The sequence below is a fragment of the Camelus bactrianus genome, chromosome 33 (genome assembly GCF_048773025.1).
Source record: "Camelus bactrianus isolate YW-2024 breed Bactrian camel chromosome 33, ASM4877302v1, whole genome shotgun sequence".
Lineage (NCBI taxonomy): Eukaryota > Metazoa > Chordata > Mammalia > Artiodactyla > Camelidae > Camelus > Camelus bactrianus.
In genome coordinates this window covers 7930668-7952434 of record NC_133571.1, presented here as the reverse complement: position 1 = coordinate 7952434, position 21767 = coordinate 7930668, and the positions used below count along the sequence as shown (strand labels likewise).

The 21767-nt window shown below is 46.6% G+C and overlaps 2 protein-coding genes and 1 long non-coding RNA gene across 3 annotated transcripts; 1 reads left to right on the top strand and 2 right to left on the bottom strand.

Annotated features, from left to right (window-relative positions):
* Positions 1 to 320: 320 nt before the first annotated feature.
* POU2AF3 (POU class 2 homeobox associating factor 3) lies at positions 321 to 9994 on the bottom strand. Its single transcript, XM_074356876.1, has 5 exons — positions 9916 to 9994; positions 8010 to 8104; positions 3954 to 4008; positions 2329 to 2558; positions 321 to 960 (listed from the first exon to the last, which is right to left on the bottom strand). Exons 1-5 carry the CDS (start codon positions 9920 to 9922, stop codon positions 589 to 591), a joined length of 759 nt encoding a protein of 252 aa, XP_074212977.1. The 5' UTR covers positions 9923 to 9994; the 3' UTR covers positions 321 to 588.
* Positions 8870 to 10161, top strand: LOC141575840 (uncharacterized). Its single transcript, XR_012503761.1, has 2 exons — positions 8870 to 9100; positions 9837 to 10161. It is a non-coding gene; the product is annotated as an uncharacterized LOC141575840 (long non-coding RNA).
* An 8586-nt stretch (positions 10162 to 18747) lies between these two features.
* On the bottom strand, positions 18748 to 21327 carry POU2AF2 (POU class 2 homeobox associating factor 2). Its single transcript, XM_074356822.1, has 2 exons — positions 20843 to 21327; positions 18748 to 19488 (listed from the first exon to the last, which is right to left on the bottom strand). The coding sequence occupies exons 1-2, from the start codon at positions 21131 to 21133 to the stop codon at positions 19087 to 19089; spliced, it is 693 nt and encodes a 230-aa protein (XP_074212923.1). The 5' UTR covers positions 21134 to 21327; the 3' UTR covers positions 18748 to 19086.
* Positions 21328 to 21767: the final 440 nt, after the last annotated feature.

The following is a 21767-nucleotide window of genomic DNA, read 5'->3' as shown; positions in this document are numbered from 1 at the left end:
CCACTGAGTTATAACCTCCCCCACTGAAAAACTCACGATTCATAAATATCTTTCTCTGATGTTGCTCTAAGATGTTAGAGGGCAGGCTGACTTTCCCTCTTTGACAGTCAGAGCTGTGTCTGCCTTCCAGCCCCACAGGAGCCAAGGCACCTTGCCACGTTAAGACGGTTTCCAATTCATTAACAAGTGAGAGTAAATACCAAAGTCTAATTCGTGATTTCCAGAATTAGTTGACATGATTCAAACCAATCAGGAAATGACTACTGGAAAATTAGAAAAAAAAAAAGCCAACTTTAAATAATACAAAATTATTTATTGGTTTAAAAAAAAACTGGAATTTGTTCATTACACAGAAAACTATTGAACGTTCCCTATAAAAACTTTAACAGTAACATACATAGGGGAAGTGGCACTATGACTGTGTGTGAGGACGTCATACTAATGTCTAAATTAGTGTCAGAACATCGAACATGGTGACCTGTAAACTGCCTGTGACATCTGGTTAGCAGGTTGCGTAGATCAAGTCGCCATCTCGAGGTGGTCAAAAAAGATGCAAGCTCGCCATGTCCCAAGTTAATGTAATTTCTGTTAACTATAGCAGATGTCCCAGTTGGCTCCCCTCTGATAGAGATCACTGGTGGCTGCTGCTGAGGGAGCGAAGTTCCCATAGTCTGTGCTGGGGTGGGAAAAATACTCTGAAACTCTGAAGGGGTCCAAGTGTTCCGCCTCACAGGAAGCACAGTAGCAGACGGAGGCGGTGGCAGAGGAGAAGGGGTCGCACTGAGTGTGCGAGGGCAGGTGAGGGTAGGAGCAGTCTTCTGAGGAATAGCCACAGTTTCTGGTGTCCAGAGAAGGGGGAGAGTTGTAATTCTCCGGAGCATATGAAGGGAGCTGAGCAGGAGAGTAACTGTAGTCTAAGGATCCAGAGAGCATGGAGGAATCCGAAGACGATCCTGGGGTCTAGAGAGATGAAAACCAAGGAACAAAAAAAGCTTGATAACTTAGACAGGATTGAAAGAACTGAATAGAGTGGATTTATGAATGCCAAGTAAGAACATTAAGGGTAAGAAAAAAAAAAAAAGAAAGAAAGAAAACGAAAAGCACAACAAAACACCCAGCCCAAGTCTGCAGAAGTAATTTTAATTGCTGACTGCGTGATTTCATGACACCACATTCTATGTTTACCTATTTCTTTCCCAACAATAAATTGTCTTGCTTCACTGGCTTCCTTTGTTATAAGCATACTTTAGAGGATGCTTTGCTCTTAAACCACAAAGTCCCATTGTGCTTCAAGTCACCTGCACCTCAGATCCTGCTCTGTGCCACATTATGAGCTGCAGGTGGCACTGTGGATGTTCCTCCACACCCTTGACTGTGGAGAACAAGGTGAACAGGCACAGGTAGAACCGGGATCTTCACTGAGCCAGCGCCTGGGAGACTCCAAGACTAGCAACTACTGCTATGGTCACCAAAGTCTTGTCCCTGGCTTCCTCCTGAGCAGGTCTACAATCGTTACTGAAAAAGCCTACCTTGGAAGCTGGAAGAGAACTGGATGATTGCGGCCTGTGGGCTTAATTTCCTATCCCCTTAAAATTTAGTCAGATATGTACCCAGACTTTTGACAAACCAAAAGAAAAAAGTATTTACATTAGAAAATTCACTTTTTAAGGTTTAAAAAAATATATATATATATGAGTATCTAAAAGACATCTTCAACCATTGGTATCTACTAATGGAAATTCTACTCCATTTTAAGTGATAACACATTTTCAAATACTTAAGGTCCATGAAGAACAGTGAATTCAAATGTTTTCAACTATTAGGGATTCATTTCTTTACCCACCATCTCAGACCCAAGTAAGTTCTTGTGCTTATATCAGATCAAGACAACTAGTCAGCAGAGCCGATTCAATGTTAAAGTAAAACCGAAAATACTTTTATCAGGTGACAGTTTGTACTGCATCAACACAACCTTAGTTCCATTTTCTAGAACTCAAAAATCCAAGGGCCATTGTTTAAATCACTGATTGCCAGTGAGTAGATGCCTGAACTTTACAGTTTGAAAACATTAAGTGACTATTGCTGGGAAACCTCTTTTTATTGCCACACACCAACATACTTGGGAGTAGCCGACTTGGGAAATCGTAATTACGTGTTTTTGCCTTTCAATGTGTGGCTATTTTTAACTCCATTGAGTTTTAAATGGTTCTTTGCTTGTTTCCTGGATGATTTCCTTGTTGATATGGTTTGTATTTCTCACGAGATGATGCAAACTCTCTGCATGACAGTAAGCAATCATAGGTTTTGTAAAGGACTGAGATAAATTACCAGGCTCTGGTTAAAGCAGAAAGGGGCAGCCTGGAAGCTGTCTGGGAAATAGTGTGGAGTACTTTGCATGAAATTGAGAGAAGGGTCTGGGTGTGTCTCTGACTGAAGGTAGGAATCAAAGATCTGGTCGAGGCAGTTTGGGTTTTCTTCACAAGAAACACAACTGGAAAATTCTCGGGGCTGGAAATAATTGGGCGTGGAGGGAACTGGTTCAGGCTCAAAATACAGTCCTGGAAGAAAAAGGAAGAGAGGTTTTTGTTTAAGAATCGCACTTACGGATTTGAGTGGAGTTCTACTCTATGTTCTGATATTTATGATACCTAGGGGAAAAGGGGGCTTATGAAGTTCTAAAACCAAAGGAAATAGGCAAGCAATTTGGATTTTTCAGTTGCCTTAGCTAATTCAAGTCCCCGTGAAATAAACCTAGTTAATTATCTAGAAACTGGCTATAAGGGTGGCTAAGATAAAGGAAAAGAATAGTGATCCGGCCTCTCTCCAACAGTCAAATAATAGCTCAAACTTCCACCTTCCACTTTCTGTAAAAGCATCAATGCCCAGCCCCTATCTGCAGTCCCAGTGAATCCCAGCTCTCAGAAGTAACTTCCAGAGTGGTTTGAGGCTTTAAGAAAACTTCCAAAAGTGAAGGATGGGAAAGAATTCTCTTGACCTAGGGTTAATGCTTTCCTAAACTTTTCACACTTACTCAGTAACTTAATTTTTGAGGAATATTATAAATGGCAACGCAAAGCATGAATATGGAGACCGAGAATGCAGAGTACAAGTTAGTACTACTTGTTTCATATTATCAAAAGCAAGGATGTTATGTCAACCTGATCGTGGAATTAATGCCAGTTGTTAATGTCAAACAGGAATCGTTCTAAACACATGACACCTTTTCCATTTTAATATTAAGAGGCCCCATTTCTGAGTATTACCCTTAAATGCACAAAGAAGACAGGTTTCAAGTATGTCCTTCAGAGGGACGACAGAACACAGGAGGTTTTGAAGTCTTGAGGCTCCTTTAAGATTTAAGTTACAGTGGCACGCTCGGTGGGGAGCTCCCAGGAGCACAGGTTTCCTCATATAAGACCTCCTTAATCTCTCAGCTGTTGAGTGGCATAGGTAGGAGTGTTTATGTAACAGACTTATTCGTAATGGGCTGAGAAAACTTGCACCTGTTGGAACTGCTTTCTGGGAAGAGAGAAAGGAAAGGGGAAGGAAGCCCCTGTCGGCTGGGAGCTAAAGGAAACCAGAGCTGAGGCATTATTCTAGGGCCTTGGGATGTCTGTATCCATCTAATAGTGCCCTAACAAAGATAACAGCTTTCTGAAAACAGGTTTCTGATCTCTTAATCCAGTTTGGTTACCTGGAGGTGAGGACCTGGAACAAATGTGAAGAGTAAGCTTTGGGACAGAGCAGACAGTTCAGAAGTGAGGACACAGTTTTGCACTTTTTCCCTGCTGGGCTAGTGTTTGGAGTCACTATGCCTTTTTTCACCTTCTGATTGGTTGGATTCCAATTAAATGGTGGTGCCTTTCCTAACCCCTGAATCAAGTACTGAAAGACTCTCGAGATGGACTTCTTGGAAGAGTTTTTGAGGGAATCATCGGGCTGGCTGTACTGACCTGCAGAAGATGGTGGGACTGGGTCTGAAAGGTGGACATTGTTGCCTCCGGATAGCTGTCAAAGCGAGAAAATGACCACAAAGCAAAGTGAAATAAAAGTTCTTTAAAGGGAAAGCTAAGACATTTTGACACGAGCTCTGTTGCCTTCTGCTCTAAGGTAAGCCAGATTTTTTTCTTCTAAAAAACCATTGCTCTTGTGAGATACAACCAATGTTATATTTTATTCAGGTTTAATTTGTAGTTTTGTTTGGGGATTTTTTTCCCCTAATGTCAGAGTCTCCCACTTACATTGTAAAGGTTATTAATCTTGATAAAAATGAATTTAAATGGTTTTTACAGTACAGAAATGAACAGTTCAAGAAAACTCAGTAAATAATAATAGCATTTTATTAAATCATTTAATTTAAAATTAATAAGGACTAACATTTATTTAATCTCGACTATCTATAACTTAGTCAGTCATTTTCCTCAGAATTTTCATATACTATCTGACGGCTTATAGGCTTAGGAATTTGTCTTCCCCCCCAAAACACAATTCCTAACTTTTTGTTGATCCTGGAGAGCTAAAAATATCCACCTGTTCTTACTAGCTATGAAATACTGAAATAGAAAATATTTTCATAAAGTTGTTGTCGGTGAACTAGAGCATATCTATTTTAGTTAGTGGTTGGTAAATATTTCATCTCTTTGTAGTTTTTTTTTTTTATTGTTTTCTGTAAAAGTTGCTTTTTTCACTACTACAGTTAAATACATCAAGTTTATAAGACTGTTCTTTTTAACTTCAAAGTAAAGCAGCCTGTACTTTCCGATTAAATTGATAATTGTACTAACCGAATAATCTAGGACTTTTTTTTTTTTTTTTTTTTTTTAGGTTTCGGGTGGTGGCTTTAAAGTTTAAAGGGCCCAGCATTGCTATGAGAGTCTGTCCTGGGAAGCAGAGCTCACCACACCTCTCTCCTGCCTTCCAGGGTACACTCACTCCTGCACACCGGGCCACGGGGAGCCTGCAGTCAGCCGCTGCTGGAACGGGAGGTGGTGTTAATTTTGAAAACGATCCATGCTGTAATGTCATGAACCAGGAAGCTGGAATCCTTCACCAGCTCTTTATGCAAATATTTGGCTGCAGCTTGAGCTCAAGCACTTGGAAGGAGTGGGTTTTAAAAACTCGGCTTCATTGTAGAGCTTTCATTAAGCCCGTTCCTCCCCCGAAACAGGCCGTTTTAGGCTTCCCAGGTTATCTCCCTCAGGTATGTTTACAATATCTTACTTGATAAAATCTTTCTAGTCCTGGGTTCGCTTTACTTTGCTCCAAGAATACAAAGAAAGACTCCTGTCTCTTAGGTTTTGAACAGCATAAAAATCCACAATCTACCATTTATAAAAATACATAAAGGCTATTTAAAAAATTAATGGTAAAAGAAGAGTAAACTGTATCTTTTGATGTGCACTAACTCAAGTTTCCTTTTACCCTAAAGGTAAAAGAGTTGTGTATGTGTGTATGGGTATGTGTAGGGCTGTTGGTAAATTGATCTGGCCGAAGTAAGTTTTAAAATCAAATTTACAAATCTAGCACACACATGTTTCTGCTGGCACTGTTTGAGACCCTAATATTTGTTTCAATCTATAACTCCCATTCATGACTGCCTTCTTAAAATTTCAAATTGTGGATTCCACTCTGACTTCATAACATACTATGGTAAATTTCTTCTTGCTTTGTATATTTCATAAGTCTCTCCTTGGCTTAGAGCTTCCCAGAGACATCCTTCAACCACAGAACAAACTGAAGTTCACCTCTGTTAAACCAGAAGCAGGCATATACCATCCCCTGCTACCTGCCCTCCATGCCTCCTCAGTAGACTTCACAGCTCTCCTAGAATCCCGACTCCTGATGGTCCCCAGAGAGGGATTTTACATCTGGCTCTCGTAATTAAATCATCTTTGTGTTACACCTCCGTGCCTGTGTGGACCTGGGTGGATATACTCTTCCAGGAAGCAAAGTAGGGTCGCCTTTGCTCTGCATGGTCCTGCAAGGAGGCACTGGTTCAGAAGCTCTGCTTATTTCTTACGGGGGACTCCAGAAAAACTTAGATAAGTCAAACTGCTCCAGGGAACAGATACTGGTCAGATACATGAGTGAAATGTTACACTCTTGCTTTTGTTCCAGCAGCTAGCAAACGGGAACAGTGGCCAAACCAACCTGTAAGAAGCCAAGAGTATTAAAATTGCCAGTGTGCAAAGGGGACTTCCCCAAGTGCAGCTGGAGCAGAATTCTACCAGGAATCAAAGCTCCTGAACGAAAGATTACATTTGGTTAGAAACGTCTTGATTTTTTGTTTAATACCACTAGTATTTGCCAGTTCCCTTGTTCCTGGTTTTATTAATTTTATAATAATCTCTGAACTGAAGAGGTCAGTGGTTGAGGCTACCACCCCTGCTCAGCACAGCTGGATCCACAGAAAGATGAATTTAGGGAGCCAATAGGTGGAAGTTTTTTGTTTTTTTTTTTTAATATTAAGACTAAGAAAACCTTGGTTCTACTTTTTGCTCTACCATTAGTAATTACAAAACATTGAACTTCAACTGTAATAGAGGCATACAAATCCCTGGTCTACTTACCTGGCTTGGTTGTTGTAAGAACTAAAAGAAATAGTGAGTGTGCAAAAGTGTTTTAAAAGAACCACTGGAAAACCCTCTATAAATGGAAGGAAGTTTGATGGTGTTAGCTGAAATTGTACATACGGAGCTATTGACTTGACATCCAGCAAATGTAAACTTTGTGCTCGTGTGAGCTGGCTGTAATAGGGCAAACTCACACCAGAACTCTAAACTCTGAGCAAAGCGTGTAAATGAACATGACTAACTGGCTTTCAATCCCTGGTTGTAATTTTCTTTTAGCTGTTTTTCCCAAATAGTAATAATGACAGCTAACATAGCTCGAGCACTTACTAAGTGGAAAGCACTCTTCTAAGTGCTTATGTGCAATAACTTATTTAATCCTCACAAAATCCCACTGTCTCCAGTTTCAAGATCAGGATAGTGAGACATGAGAGACTGAGTAACTTGCTGGAGGAGACACACCATGGACCCAGTCCACTGGTTCTAGAATCTGTGTGCACCACCCCTACAGCATCTGCCTTTTCCCACAAAGGCCCGTTTCATGAAGTTGGGCTTTGTACACAAACAGCACCAGACACAGAAACTGTTACGGGACAGATGCCAAAAAGCTGGAGACAGGACCAACCCTAACACTGGCAATACGAACCCCATCCGCCATATCCGATGTCCACACCCAAACCAACCCAAAGGCAACTGTGTGATCAAGGGCTCTCAGCCATGAATTGCCCTCTCTTGGAGGATGACGCCACCTAGTTTATTTGATTCTGCTTCTGCCCTGAGCCCTCTTGGTAATACTCTCTGTTTTAGGATGTCCATAAAGTGGTAGGGTACCCTTATGACTGCTCAGATCAATCTCGTGATAACCTGGAACTGCTTAAGGCTTCATAACATCTTAAGGAGGTGGTTCTATATTCCAAGGTGTCTCCTCTGAAGCTATGTGGCCCCTTTCAGCTGGGGAATTTCAGTGCCTGGTGATTCACAGATCAATGACCTCGGAGGCTGGATTTCAGAAGAATGAGGACGGACAGGAGATGTTCCATGGAGAGTCTCTCCTTGAAGGGCTCCCTAACATGAAGCTTCTGGGAGAGATTTTCTTTGCATGTGTGAGGGCACATACACTGTTTTCCTACAGAGTAACAGCCTACCTACTGCTGGCTGCTCCTTTCCCTGCACTGGACCAACACGCCCGTATACCCAACTATGATCAGTGAGGGATGGGATCCCCCAAATCCTGAGCCCCACAACATGCCCCAGCTGTTCTTTGTGGCTTCCGGTGGTGAACTAGGATGAAGGGGGGTGGGTACAGAAATGATAAGAACAGCTGAGGAAGGCCAGGTCGGGGGTGGTGACTGGGGCCTACGGTGGCCCCCTACACCTTCCCAGACATAGGGCTGAATGAGCTGAACACGAGCTGGGAGGAAGTGAAGGGTTCATGCTTACGGTTCCCCCTGAGGCTGCCTGGTGTGCCCTTCTCTGCTGCAGCAGCTCCTTCACCGTGATCTTCACCCGGACACCTTGATACACCTTAGGTTTTTCTGGGGAAAGCGAGCTGAGTCAGTGGTCAAGTGTGAGATTTGGGTCTCAAGCTGGGGTTGTGGGGGTCTTTGTAAATTATGGCACCGAGGCCAGGCCTCTGGGTCTGGATAATGCAAAGAGGCTGCTAAAGGGCAGGTGGGAGAGAAACCCACATTTCTCAAAGTCGAGAGGATGAAAAGAGACTGTGGGCAGGTTTCAGGGCCCAGTGGAAACAGAACATATGGAAATCTGGGGCGACGCACCCCAGGCCGGGCCTGAACCCTAGACCAGTAGCAGACAGGTTTTTCTGCTCAGGAATGTGGAGACCAGTCCAGGGGAGCTCACCTCTCGGCTAAGTTAGGGGAACACGGGGTTTTGGCCTGGAAGAGAGTGCTATGCACCTGGGGAGGGGCCGGGCGCCGCTGCAGCTGACCTAGCCCACCCCACCCCACCCTGGTGGAAGTTCTGAGGCCTTTCCTTCTCCGCCAGGCCAGACCTGGTTCCTGGGTGCGGAATCCAGCCCTGGGGCAAGCACTGGACAGATGGCGTTTGGCCAGCCTTGTCCTTGGGCCGGTGAGGGGCGCACTAGACTGACCCCAGTAAAGGCACCAGGCCTGAGATCTCCCTCCCTCCCTCCCTCCGGTCTCTTTCTTCTGCCTCCTCTCCCTCGCCCCCTTTCTCCGCCTTTCCCGCTCTCCATCTTTCCCTCCTCCCTCCTTGGGCCCGGCTCCTGCTCGCCCCTCTTCCCGTCTCTCCCCACCCCCTCCCTCTCTGGCGCAGGCTTTTCTCGGCGGCGCCCGGAGACTCCGAGTCGAGTCCGCGCAGCGCGAGCTCCAGGGAGGTGTGCAGGGCGGCCGAGGCCAGCGCTCTCGGCGGGGAGGCCGCCCCCCGGAAGGGGCCGCCCCCGGGGCTGGCGGGGCCGGGCTGCCCGGCTCGCGGGAGAGGCCGGGCGCGCCCCAGGGGTCGGCGGGCAGGGCGTTCTGCGCGCCGGGAGCGGAGGCAGCCGCGGAGCCGCGGTGAGTAGGTCGGGCCGCGCGGGCGTTCGCGGGCGACGGGGTGGCCGCGGGAGCCCGGCGCGACTCGGGCCCTGACCTCGACCCGGGAGTGAGCGCGGGGGAGCCGCAAGGGGAGGGGCGGGCTGCGCGATCGGCCTGGGCTCCTGGCGACAGTGGCGGGCCGCCAGCGCCTCGCCTGGTCACTGCGGAGACCGCAGCAGAACGGCAGGAACCCCCCGGGCTGCGACCCGGGACCTAGGGATCTCCCCGGGAACGGAGATCGCGCTGCTCGGTGCCCAGACCGAGAGAATCCCGCGCCTGGCCCGCAGGACCCGTGCCGCGCCCTCTCTCCGCGGTCCAGCGTCTTCCCGCGACTTCCTCGCGGAGCCCACGGCCCCGCGGCATCGGGTGCGGGCCCGGATCGCACGGGGGCTGCCACGGCTCAGCTCCGCGCGGCCGGAGCGCCCGGCTCCCTTCCCGGGCTCACCGTGAGCCTCTAGCTCCCCCCCACCCCCCGCCGCCGCCGCTGGGCGCGCAGAGTCCGCGCCGCGAAGTCCCAGGGTCACAACTGTGGCCAAGCGAGAGGGGGCTGGTGGACTGGGGTACGTGGACGGCCTCAGCGGCCAATTTGGCCTCTGGGCCTCTGCCCTCGGGAGCAGGCGCCAAGTGGGAGCGGCCGCCGCGTGCCCTGTGCCCTCTCGGGATCCCCCCGCTCAGACTTGCATGCCCTGACTTTGTGCCTCTCTGTTCCATGCAGGAAAAGACGTGGGAATGCACCCGGATCCAAACGCCCCTCGCCCGCGTGACCCTTCCCCAAGGAGAAGCAGCCGAGTTACCCGACATCGTGGTCAGCAGGGGCTGGGCCGGTGGCTGGATGCTGCAGCTGCAGGGACTCAGCGCCTAGGAGGGGCTCCTGTGCAGGGAGAGAAGCAGAGATGCAACATTTTTAAAGTTTCACAAAGCATCCAGCTGCACCCAGGTTCCTGGAGCAGGAGACAAACAGAATTAATGTTTTATACCTTCGGGTATAGGTTTGAGTTTTTTCCCCCTCATGCCAAGTATTTAAAACCTCTAGAAACCCATGATTTGACAATCAATGATTGCGCGATACTTTCAATTTGAATATTCAAAGGCTTAACAAAATGGACTATCTTCTGCAGAAATCCTGCACACAGGCACCCCACAGAGAGTCCACAGAAACAGGGAGTGAGACCTCTTTGGGTCCTGGCCCTTGCTTTTATGGTATTTTGAGCATTTTGCCCACCTTCCCACAGACAGAGCAGGAGTCCTCAAAGATGCTCTGTATTTCTGCCTCAAAGGCAGCTCCGGGAGCCTGGGGTGACTCAGGCTGCCCTTCATGACCACCTGAGCCAGGCTAGCAGGGCTGACTGATTCCCACCTCCCCAGTCTCCGTTTTAAGGGAAAATGTCTGATTTTAGGGGAGTGAACATGGCAGCTGGTGGGTCTGGCCCTGCAAGGAGTCACTCAGGGCCGCCGGTTGCAGGCCAGAGGCCTGCAGAGGCCTTAGTTCTGCGCCTCGTGTGCTTCCGGCCCCGCCTGGCCACGTGCTGGCTTCCCTCCCCTTTCTTCCACTCTCTGTTGGGGCTCCAGACACTGGGGTTTTAGTACAGGATCCCTGCCCACTAAGACCCATTTGCTCCTCCCCACGGAGCTGGGGATGCCTGTGGGGCCTCACCCTCTAGCGAGTTTCTGAGGCTGGTGTTTGTCACTATGAAGTCCCCATTTCTCTGTTCTTTTTCCCTCTGGAGCCACCCCTGCCTTTTTGCTGCAGGAGCATGTGCTGAGAAAGGTTGATAAGCTGACTCCTGCTCGTTTTAGCTAAAAGGATGCGGATTTGTGTTCAGGCCTTCACACTTTGGATGAGAGGTGGGAGGGGTTTGAGGTCAGGCTGCGCCCTCAGTCCAGGCCTGCGCCCCTCACAGATGACCTGGGATTGTGCTGGGTTATGTCCTCCAAGCACCTGCTGCACCTCTTCTGTATGATTTGGAAGCTTGAGCAGACAGGAGTGGTCCAGAGAGGGAGTGGGTGCCAGGCCAGATCCACTCCTGGCCCCCATGGGCAGGGGCAGCACCAGAAAATGGAGAGGCAGGGTGGGGTTCCCTTCCCAGATAAGCCACGTCGTTCCCATGTTGCCAGGCCAGGTGCAGGTGATAGGCCCCCGTTCTTTGGTCCCTGAGTTCTCTGAGATGCAAAAAGTAGAGTTGAGCCCCACATTCAGAAGAATACCTGAATGCCCTGGAATGTGTCCAATGCAGGATGGAGCACACAGAGACGGGAGAAATGGGCTTTCTGGGAATGCCAGGATACCAGAGTCTCTGATTGATCAGCATTGCTTGGCAACTGAAGCCACATCTCTGGATGAGGGGAATAGGGCTGGGAACACTTGAGGTGGCACGTGGCAGGAGATGTGGGGTGTGTTTGTCCCCAGCCCAGCTGGAATCTGTAAACTTCTGCAGCGTCTTTCTTCAAAGGCATTGGGCCTGTGTCCTGAGTTTCCCTGACAGACCTTAGGACCAGACTCTTGAGGAGAGGAAGGACACCGGGAGTTCAGAGAGCCCCTGTGTCCTTTCTCCCTGCCCTGCTGTGCACGAACACCGCTCCTTCTGAAGGAACAGTGGGCAGAAGAGCACAGAATTAAGGACAGGCTCTTGTTCTCCTAACTTCTTCCATAACTTCTTTGCTCTTCTCTCCTCCTTTTTGTTTTATCTGATTTTTTAGTTTGCTTTTAAAAACCTTCCTCTTTACCCTTTGGCCTTTCTGTTTGTTTTTTGCCAAGTTTCTTTCTCTTTCTCTTCTTGTCATTCCTTCCCTCCATTTCTCACCTGCATTGCTGTTTTTCTTCCCAGCTTTCTACATGTAGTGGGGATGGACAGGGATGACAGGAGGCCACTGAGTTAGTTCCCTTGGCAACATCACTGAAATTGATGCTGCTGATTGGCTGCCCTTTGGAGAAGGTGGCAGGGCAGGGTGAGAGATGAGCTCCTTAGAAGTCACGGGGTCTGTAGGGACAGCATAGACCTCTTTGTCCCTTCCCTCCAGGAGCCTCTGCCAAACCAGGGCAGCAGTTCTGGGGGCTTCTGTGTCAGCCCCCGCCACTGGGATGGCTGTTCCAGTGCTGTTGCTAGCCAGCAGCTTCAGAACCTGGGTTTGCTTAGTCCCGAGCCTTGTTTTGAGAAAGGCGCCCCCCCCCCCTAGTTTTTAGCACAACATGAAGGAGTTTGGTTCCTGCTGTTTCTATAATCCCAAGGCCCCAGCACAGGTATTTAAGAGCCAGATGCCACGCTTGTGGGTATGAGGGCAGATCCCTCCTAAACTGCTTTCTGTGAATCCTCCTTATGGATCTACAAGTGTCATGAGGCCTGAGAGCCCATAGAATGGGATGTTCCTCATAGACTTTTAAAAGTTTGTCTTTTATTGTATGTCAGGTACAGTATTGTATAGCCTCCCCATTTTGCAGATGAGAAAACAGGCTCAGAGGGAAGAGCAGCTGCGCCAAGATGACTGCGCACACACATGGCAGGATTGGGAACCGAATGCCAATAAACCTGATACTAAACCCTTACTCTTAACTGTCATTGTTGTCTTCCTGATCTTTTATAGCGGACGTTTTCAAACATGTTTTATTTTTAATGAAGTATAGTCGGTTTACAATGTTGTGTTAATTTCTGGTGTACAGCATAGTGTTTCAGTTATATATATATATATATATATATATATGTAAAACTTTTTTGACTTCAACCCACAGTAAGAAATTCATTTGACATGTTCGCATACTAAATCTATAACAATATTTATATGTTTACAAAGCAAACTTGTCAGGGAACAATGCATACCTATGTACATGAGGCATTCTGAACTTTTCTGTTCCATCTTTTCCATCTCATTCTATTTATGGAGAATTTACGTTGGCTGGGAGTCACTAAGATAATGTAATGACCCACTAATGCGTTGTGACTAACATTGGGAAATATTGCCTGTGAGACTTGCAAACCCACTGGTCAGTGTTGTGCTCGGGGACGAGGTGTGCCGGCTACTCTACTGTTTGGGTGTGTCAGGAGGCTAAGGCAGGGCAGCTTACTGATTGGAGGGTGGTCTGTAAACATGGGTCACCGGAACCAAACAGAGAAGAGGCTGGCTGGGGGTGGGGAGCTATTCATTATGCTAATGACAGTTTGTACTTCTCAGACTGGGAACTCTTCTTTCTTGCGGGTGGGGGGGCATTGTCACTTCCAGGGTGTCTGCGTATAGGTCCTTATCATCTCTTGAGGGTTTTAATAAAAGTCTGAAAGAAAATATGGGCTTTCAATAGGCTTTAATAGGCTCACTTGCTTCAAACTATCATGTGGAGTTCTGATTTTTGGATGTTGGGATTTTTGAGGGGCTGAGACAGACTTAGGGTGCTTTTTCCAACATCCCTGTTGGTGGTCATCTGGTCCCAGGCTCCCTCCACTGCCTGGCTGAGCAGCCAGCCCACCAATGAGTGTGGAGGAAATGAAAGCTCACTGTTTTGTCAGGCAGCCTGTTCCACTGTTGGACGGCTTTGAATAGAATGATAACGGTTGAGCCCAAATCCAGTGAGGTCTATTAGTTGAGCACCATCTACGTCCCAGGCATGGTATCAAGCACCAGGAATACAAAGACAGATAAGCCCTGCTTTCTGTCGCCAACTGCTTGGTGAGAAACACGGAAGACCTGTTCTCCCGCGTCACACCACTGCTCCTCCATCGTGGGCTTGTTTGGTTCATTCATTGGTTCTTTCATTCATCCATTCAACAAGCAGGTACTGCTTATCTGCTCTGACCAGGCCCAGTGCTAAGCCTGAAGAAGTTATCGTGCCCCCTTCCACCCCCACCACAAGCCTTTTCCTTTGGGGGTTCACCATCTGTAGTTTCTCTAGTTCTTCAGGTATTATAATATTTCAGATCTCTGGGCCACTGAGCTCAGAAACGCTTTCATTTGTCTTTGACCTTCTTAAAGTCCCTTAACATCAGAATCATGGGAATAGAACTCATTTCCTTCTAAAGCTTTAAACTGAATATTTAAACTGAAGTTTTTTGGCAGGCTTTTGTATGCAAATGACACTGCAGAGCCTTATAATTTTCCCCCAAAGTAGGAGATTTTATTAAGTTAGACACATTAGACTCATGAATATGAAAAGACTTTCAGTATAAGGAAAAAAGGGAGTTTATTCCCTCCAAATTTGACTACAGCTCTACATTCTCTTTATTAATGCAAACTTCTTTTGTCATTTTGACTGGGGGACACTGTTACCAAACCTTGTGGGAAATATCAAGTTCCAAAAATGTGAAGGAAACAAGTACTTACAGGGCACAGTGTGAATGTTTGGTCCGTATGAAAATGACCAGGAAAACTATTAGATGATGGCATTTAATGACCTGTGGTAAATCCGTCTCCTCCAATAAAACGTATTCAGAGATTTTACTTTAAGAAGCTTCCCTGGGGAATGAGCACTTGATAGTTGATCGTTTAAATAAGGATGATGCCATCAGATGCTGCTTGAAAAGTCTTTTACTTAAAATATTTCTATTATGCAAGATTTAAGGCATACAAAAACATAAGGATTTCTGTGATAAAAGTCTTTGAATATATTATCAAGCTTAAGAAATAAGTGATCTTTCCTTTATGAGTAATCTATTAAGCCTTAAACTTGTGGATTTTTCTACTCGAGATACTTGATTAGGAGAGGAGGTTAGCAGGAGTGGCTATCAATTTTCCTAATTCGAAGAGCTAATTCTTAGATACTATTTGTTTTGTACACATTTTTTTTTCCCTTTGGGAACTGGTACTTGGGGTTTTTTTTGTTTTTTGTTGCTATTTTCCTTTTGGCTTGTAATATACTGACAATGAAATTGCATTTTGCAAACCCACACATGTTATTTATCAGAGATTATGATTAGAGGACACTTTTCTATCAAAGATCAAATATACCACAGTGTCATCATTTACAAGTAATTATAGAAGATTTTCTTCTTCTTTATATAACCTGATCTTTGGGGATTCTAATTCCTGATCTATTTGTCATATTTGTTTTAATCACACCAGAGATAATACCAAACATTAACTTTTATTCATAAGACTTCTTAGCAATGTATTATAGTTTACGTAGATGCTAAGTGACTATATAAACATTTTTCTGTGCTACTTCAAAGTTTCAGTAATTTTCCTTCTAAAAGACATTTGAAAATGTAAAATGAATCATCATACATATTTTATCACTAAAGCTGTCTCCAACTCTCAGGATTTGCAAAAACTATGACTGTGTTAAATACTAAACATGCTGAAGACTTTCTTGAGCATCAGAAATGTCACCCACAGTGTCAGGGTCTAAATAGCTAATTCATTTTCGTGGTATAATTTCTGCTCAATTTAACAAAGATTACTGAACACCTACAGCATGCTGGGCACTTAAGCCAGGTGCTGAGGACACAGAACTGAGAAAGCCAGGAGTCCTGCCCTTGACGAGTCTAGTTAGAGGATCTTGTTTTGCCAGGATGTACGGTTTTGCATTTAAGCTCTTGAACATCAATAGTTATCGAATATAGTGTTTATTGAACAGTGAAATGTTGTTTTGACTGAGAGGATACCTTGGATAGAACCCAATGACAGAGCATAAAGGAAGAGAATCATTTTGTTACTTAATGTGACTTAAACCTTGGACATCAATTGTTATTTTAGTTCATTAAATGTAATTGATGCTTTATTTCTTATGAATGTATTATTTAGATTTACATATTAAAATGGATCACAAAGATACTAGTAATACCTTTATATATGTATACATATATATGTATGTAAATATATATTCACTATTGGGGTGAGTCATTCTTTTCCCTTTGTGGAGTTTTTTGTAGCACACTTTGGAAGCCTTCCCCTACCACAAGAGTGCCATCATATTGTATTGTTAACTGATAATACGGTGCTCATTTAAGAGTATTTATTAAATAAACAAGGTAAAGCTATGACTTTTCTCCTGTCATTCTTTGAAGTTTGTGTAACACTGTAAGAGAAATACAGACATTTTCAACCACATACTATCATGTCTGTTTCCAGCGATTTATGGGACGACTGCCTGTATTGTAGCTTTTGCATGGGCAAGCTTTGCTTTCCACCGTTTGTGGACATGGTCATCTGGGTAGCTTTCTTTAACTTGGACTTGACATCACCATCTCTGCTCATGTTAAACCTTAAAAGACCTGAGAGAGATGGCCGTTTTAAACCTGAGCTCTTACCTTTTCTCTGGCTTCCCCAGGAAAGCTGTGAGCCTGAGCAGAGCAGGTTTAAGGAAGGAGCGGGAGAGGAGAATGTGTTTTTTTTTTTTTTTTTTAATGCTGGCATTGTGCATTATTACAACAAAGTGCGGTTAGTCCCTGGCAAGCAGTAGGAAATAGAGAGTACTTGAATGAGAAATGGGATAGGGAAATAGAATTAATTTCCTTGTCATAAGGTTGTAGCTTGTGTTTCACTTTTTAACAAAGTATTGTAAATTCCCAGAACAACAACACAGAACCAAATTAAAATATGTGCAATGTATGACTGGGATATTGTGTTGCATACCAGAGAAACACACATTGTAATTGACTGTACTTCAATAAACTATATATATGCAATGTAGCAACACATTGTCCAGCTAAGTAGAACTCTTAAAAATCATTTATAGTTTAGAATTACCAGCAGCACTCCCCACTGCTCCTGCCCCTTCATAACAGAGGACTGGGGTTGATACTAGACAGACTATGGACCTATGTATGTCTCCTATTTTTTTATAAACTAAATTTGTCAAACACTTTGAAAGGGCCTGGATGCTCTGAGAAGAAGGTAGGTACCACTGGTTACTGAGCTTTATTTACCTGAGAGCCAGCACATCCTCAGGCTGTGACAAGATGGACACAATAGGTGAGCAGACAACAACAAACGAAGAGAAATAAGCATGCCTACATTTAGTGTTATAATCAAACAAAAGGTAGAGGTATACGAACACGTACATATGATTTACACAACTCTTAGTGTTGTGTGTCACTTAGTAACACATTATTATAAATTTTATACAACCAGTCTAGAAAAGTGACTTTGCAACTCTTCCTCGTGAAGGCCCCTGAAAGCAGAGAGAGGGCCCGATCTCTTCTTTCTGATTTGGGGAATGCCATCCAGGTGGGTGTGAGGCTGGATGACGGATGACACTGCAAAGCATCCCACCAGTCGGGACTGAGGGCTCAAGTCTCATCAGACTGAAGACAAGCAGCTCTCTCTCCTCCACGGCAGAAGCTGCCCCCTTCCATTGAGGAGCTAATATTGAGCAAAGCCAAGTCAGCCTGTAAAAAGGAGCCGTGGGAGGGAAGGAGCAGGCAGGGGACCTGGGAGAATGCAGCCCAGCCACTGAGGACCACCAGTGCTCCTTGGTCTGCTCCTCCAGGGCTGTCCTCCCTGGAAGGAGCTGAGGGGTGCGAGGAAGCCTCTTATTCAAGTATTCCCTATGAGCACTCCACAAATTAGGAGTGTGTTTGCTTAACCAGACTATACCCTTGAAGGCCTGGAAAGGAAAGAATATTATTTACTCACTTCTAAGTGTGAATTAATACCCATGTTTGACTTTCTAGACTCCTATCTAGAGCATGGGACACTGTCACAGGGGATGTAATGGAGACTGAATTGAGGGGCTTTGGGGCCTCCAGAAGATGGAGAGAAAAAGACTGGATCACAGAGGACTCACGGGGTCAGAAAAATGTGATTAAGGGAATAAAGAACAGAAGGTGGTATAAAATAAGAGGAAGATCGTGGGTATAACGTCTGAGCCTTGACTCAAGCTTTGCAAAGTCAAAGTGTGTGCAAGACATTTATGACGGGCTCAGCCTGCAGACAGGCACACTGCTTGGTAGGAATTACTGTGGGAAGTTAATTGGCGAAGGAATCCACACCAATCAAACTTACACGAGACAGATTGATGCTTTGGATGTCAGTTTCTTCATTTATACACAGTTAAGAACGATACATTTCTGACCAATGAACAACCAACAAGGTCTTCCTTCAAAGAGAAGAGGCTGTGTGTGTGTACACTTGACAATATGTCTTTCTCCAAAGCCCCTTTGCTTCTTGGTGTTCTGTGGTCTGTCATTTCTTGCCGACAGCCCAGTCCTGCTCTCTGTGTTTTCCTTATAAGGCATGCATTCTTACTTGATCATGGAATGTTCATTTTATTAATGTACTCTGATAACTGTAGGTTTATTCCATCAGAGAGACAATGTCTAGCTTAATTAAGTCTGCCATTGATCAAAGAAAGCTTTTGGCCTTTGTTGTTTGTTGGATTAGCCTAAGTATTGGACACCCTGGGCTTTAAGGCAGTCAAAATCATGAATTTATGAAGCTGTAGGGTCCTGACTTTGTCCTATTTTAAAGACAATAAAGCATTTATATGTGGTGCCATATTCATTACTTGCAAGTTATTATTTGTTACTTATTATTTGCAAGTTACTGTAAGGAGAGAAATGTATATAGTGCTTCAGGCTTAAAAGTCACGTGGTATAAAATGAGTTTAGTTTTACATGCTCTAATCTATATTATAGGCTATACATTCTCTTTTACAGAAGAACACCCACAGTTCATAACTAAGAAAAACTGGACAGGAAAATCGGTATGTTTTATGATCTGCGTAAAGTTTTTAATGTAGTTTAAGAAAAAAAATCAGTGCTAAAATGATAGGTACTTCAAAGCAAACAGAAGATTCAGAATACAATGGGTTACTAAGCTTCCCCAGAAATCTTACTGTCAGGTCGTCTAACTAGAATTTACATTGTGGTGTGTTTCAGTGGAGTGATGGTGGGGAGAATCCCAAATAAAGGCCATCATCCATTAACAAAAGGCAGAGTGATGGCTTATCCTGAGAATCCTGTTTTCGCCAAGCGGCCACACCACAACAATCCGTGAATACAGAACCAGACTTAAAGAAATGCACAGAAGTCCTCTGGTGCCCTTCAGTAAGCTCTGCGGCACTCGTACGCCCCCCAGGTCAGGCTTCCATCTTCTTTGGTCCACGGAGAAGGGTCCTGGAGGGCAGAGGTGTCTGCCCCCTCATCTGGGGAGAAGGGCCCCACCTTGGGTGGTGGGTCATTGGACATCGTCATGAAAGAGGTGAAAGGGTAGGGGGCTGGGGTGGGGTACCCCTGTGTGTGGTACAGATCCTCCAGTGTGTGCAGCGAGTAGGGCTGAACCCCAGCCAGGGGGGCCCCCCAGCTCGAGCTCCGGTGCTGGGCAGTGCTCCCGGACTCCAGCTGGGAGAGGCAGTTCATGCTGGGGGCCAGGCTCTGCAGGGCATCGGCTGGCACGGGGTCTGGCTGGCTGAGGCCTTCTGGTACCGTCTGTTCCCACGAGTCCCTCTGAGGAGGATGGAAAGGTCACTGAGGTTAGTCATCAGGTGGCAGTCTGGTGGGGACAGATTTCCTTCCCAACATGGGGTGCTGCTGGCCCATGGTTTCTAGAGCAGACTGGGTGTCCTCCCTCTGCTGTCCGAAGCCTCCTTGCCAGGCAGCTTTCCCCTCTGGTGTGTGAGGTGAAAGTTTTAGTTCCTGTCTTACTTTAGAATTAGATTTGTCTCTATCTCTCCATATCTACCTACCTACCTATCGAGTCCATTCCCTAGAAGACAATATTAAATGAATAAAATGTGAAAATAATAAACCGAACATTTAGACGGCATTTCATCATTCACTCCTGGAAGGGTAAGCCTCTAAACTGCTCGGTGGGCTTCTGAGGGGACTAGGAAGGCTACCCTGCCCTCAGTGAGCAGAGGTAGGAGCCTCGTAGGCTGGGAGCTGGGAAGATTTGGGTTCAGTTCATGGCTGGGCCACTTACCGCCTTTCTGACTCTGAGTACCTCAGTTTGTTCATCTGTAAAATGGGGCTTTAGTAACTATATCCTTAGTTGTTGCAAATATTAAATGAGCAAAGGCGCATATAAGTTACCGGCTGGTGTAGATAGTAATGTTAATTACCACTCTCCCAAGTCCTGTTTTGTCTAAAATCCCATCATCAGAGATTCATTCCTTTGTGGTTAAGGGCTTTACAGTTTTGTATAAGAAAGTTATTAGTATTCTTCTTTATGAACTCACCTCAGGAAAGACTGAGAGAGAACAAGAAGAGGTTAGAAATCTGGGGGGTCAGGGAGGAGAGGCGAGGGGGGAGGGGAGGGGGGAAGGGGAGATGGGGAGGGGAGGGGGGAAGGGGAGATGAGGAGGAGAAGCGGGGGAGGGGCGGTGGGGAGAAGTGAGGGGGAGGGGCGGGGAGGTGGGGGGAGGAGAGGTGGGGAGGTTGGGGGGTCGGGGGAGAGAGGCATCCAGATGCACCTGCCCTGGCTGACAGTCTAGCTGTGTCTGAGAGGTGACTTCATGGTTCTTCCTTTACGTGCAGGATGAGAGATGGGGAAGCATCTGGTAACAGCGTTAGCGCACTAATAAAATGGATATAAATCCTATTTTATTAGTCGTCCTACACGTCGCCTACACGTCTGGCTCGAGCCTCCTGCTGCCTTGGCGGGCACGGATCTTCCAGGAAGGCTCCCCGGGCGAGGGTCCCGGCAGAGCGGCGGGTCCTGCCACCTCCGGGGCAGCGCGAGCCGCCGCGGGGGTCTCCAGGGCAAAAGCACCCTCGGCCTCGGCCCGGCTGGCTGCCGGGGGAGCCCCGATCCCCGTCACCGCACCCCACCCCCAAACCAAGCCTCCGCCTCCTCTCTCACCAGCACGAAGTGCGCGGAATCGCCGGGGAAGGGCGGCGGCAGCAGCGGCGGCAGGGCCGAGGCGCCGAACAGGGGGGCGCCGCCGCCGGGGGTCAGGGCGGCGGGCCGGTGGTCCCCGCAGGGCTCCGGGAAGCAGGGGTCCAGGAGCGCCGCGTGGCCCTGCCCTGCCGCGGGCTCGCAGGCGAGGGGCTTCGCCACGCCCGGGCTGCAGGCGTCGCTGGCAAACTGCTTAGTGCTGTGGAAGTCCGAGTCCGACAGGAAGGACCTCCGGACGCCGTAGTAACCGGACATCGCCGGCGAACCTGCTGCCAGGGGAAAGACACAGCGGCCAGGATTTCCTCAGAGGAGCTCAAGGCGGCTCTGCTGCGGCCGAGCCCCTCCACGTGTGAAACGGTGTATCTAACGCAGGCCCGCCTCCGAGGCCAACGGATTAATAGATACATGTCTGGAAGAGCGTTAAATACAGCGACGTTACCTCTTTGACCTGGGCCAGCCCCAATAACTGACAGGTTTAAAGCCTGCTCTGCCTTTGAGATGGGTTCACTTTAGACGATGCACTAGCTGTTCAACCAGCCTCAGACTTGCACTTTTACTGTGCACTTTCTCTGTGCCAGAAGGAACCGGGCTTAAAGAGAAACAGTATGAATCCCTTAGCATTTACATTTTATTTAACAAAGCATCTTTTTCACAGTTTCTGAGTTCTGACCCCACAGACGTAGGACCGTTAACAAGAGGCTGCGTCTGGGACATGGTATCTGAGATTCGGTATCTCTGGGTAAGGTGAGATTGTGACCTCACCCCAAATCAGAGGCAGATTGTATTCTTCTGTTTCTTTGTATACGGACCTTCAACTCCGTGTCTTGTACCTCGCAGGCACCAGAAATGGTCTGCTTGCTTTGTTTCTGTGAAGCCACGTTTGAGGATC

Bases quoted from the DNA above. Each gene is read 5' to 3' on its own strand.
- POU2AF3 (XM_074356876.1), bottom strand. The intron at 4,009-8,009 runs GTAAGCATGAAC...TCGCTTTGACAG, and splicing joins AGGCAGCCTCAGGGGGAACC to CTATCCGGAGGCAACAATGT. The intron at 961-2,328 runs GTAATTTATCTC...TCATCTCTCTAG, and splicing joins TCTGCTTTAACCAGAGCCTG to ACCCCAGGATCGTCTTCGGA.
- POU2AF2 (XM_074356822.1), bottom strand. From the start codon at position 21,133: ATGTCCGGTTACTACGGCGTCCGGAGGTCCTTCCTGTCGGACTCGGAC. The intron at 19,489-20,842 runs GTGAGAGAGGAG...CATCCTCCTCAG, and splicing joins ATTCCGCGCACTTCGTGCTG to AGGGACTCGTGGGAACAGAC.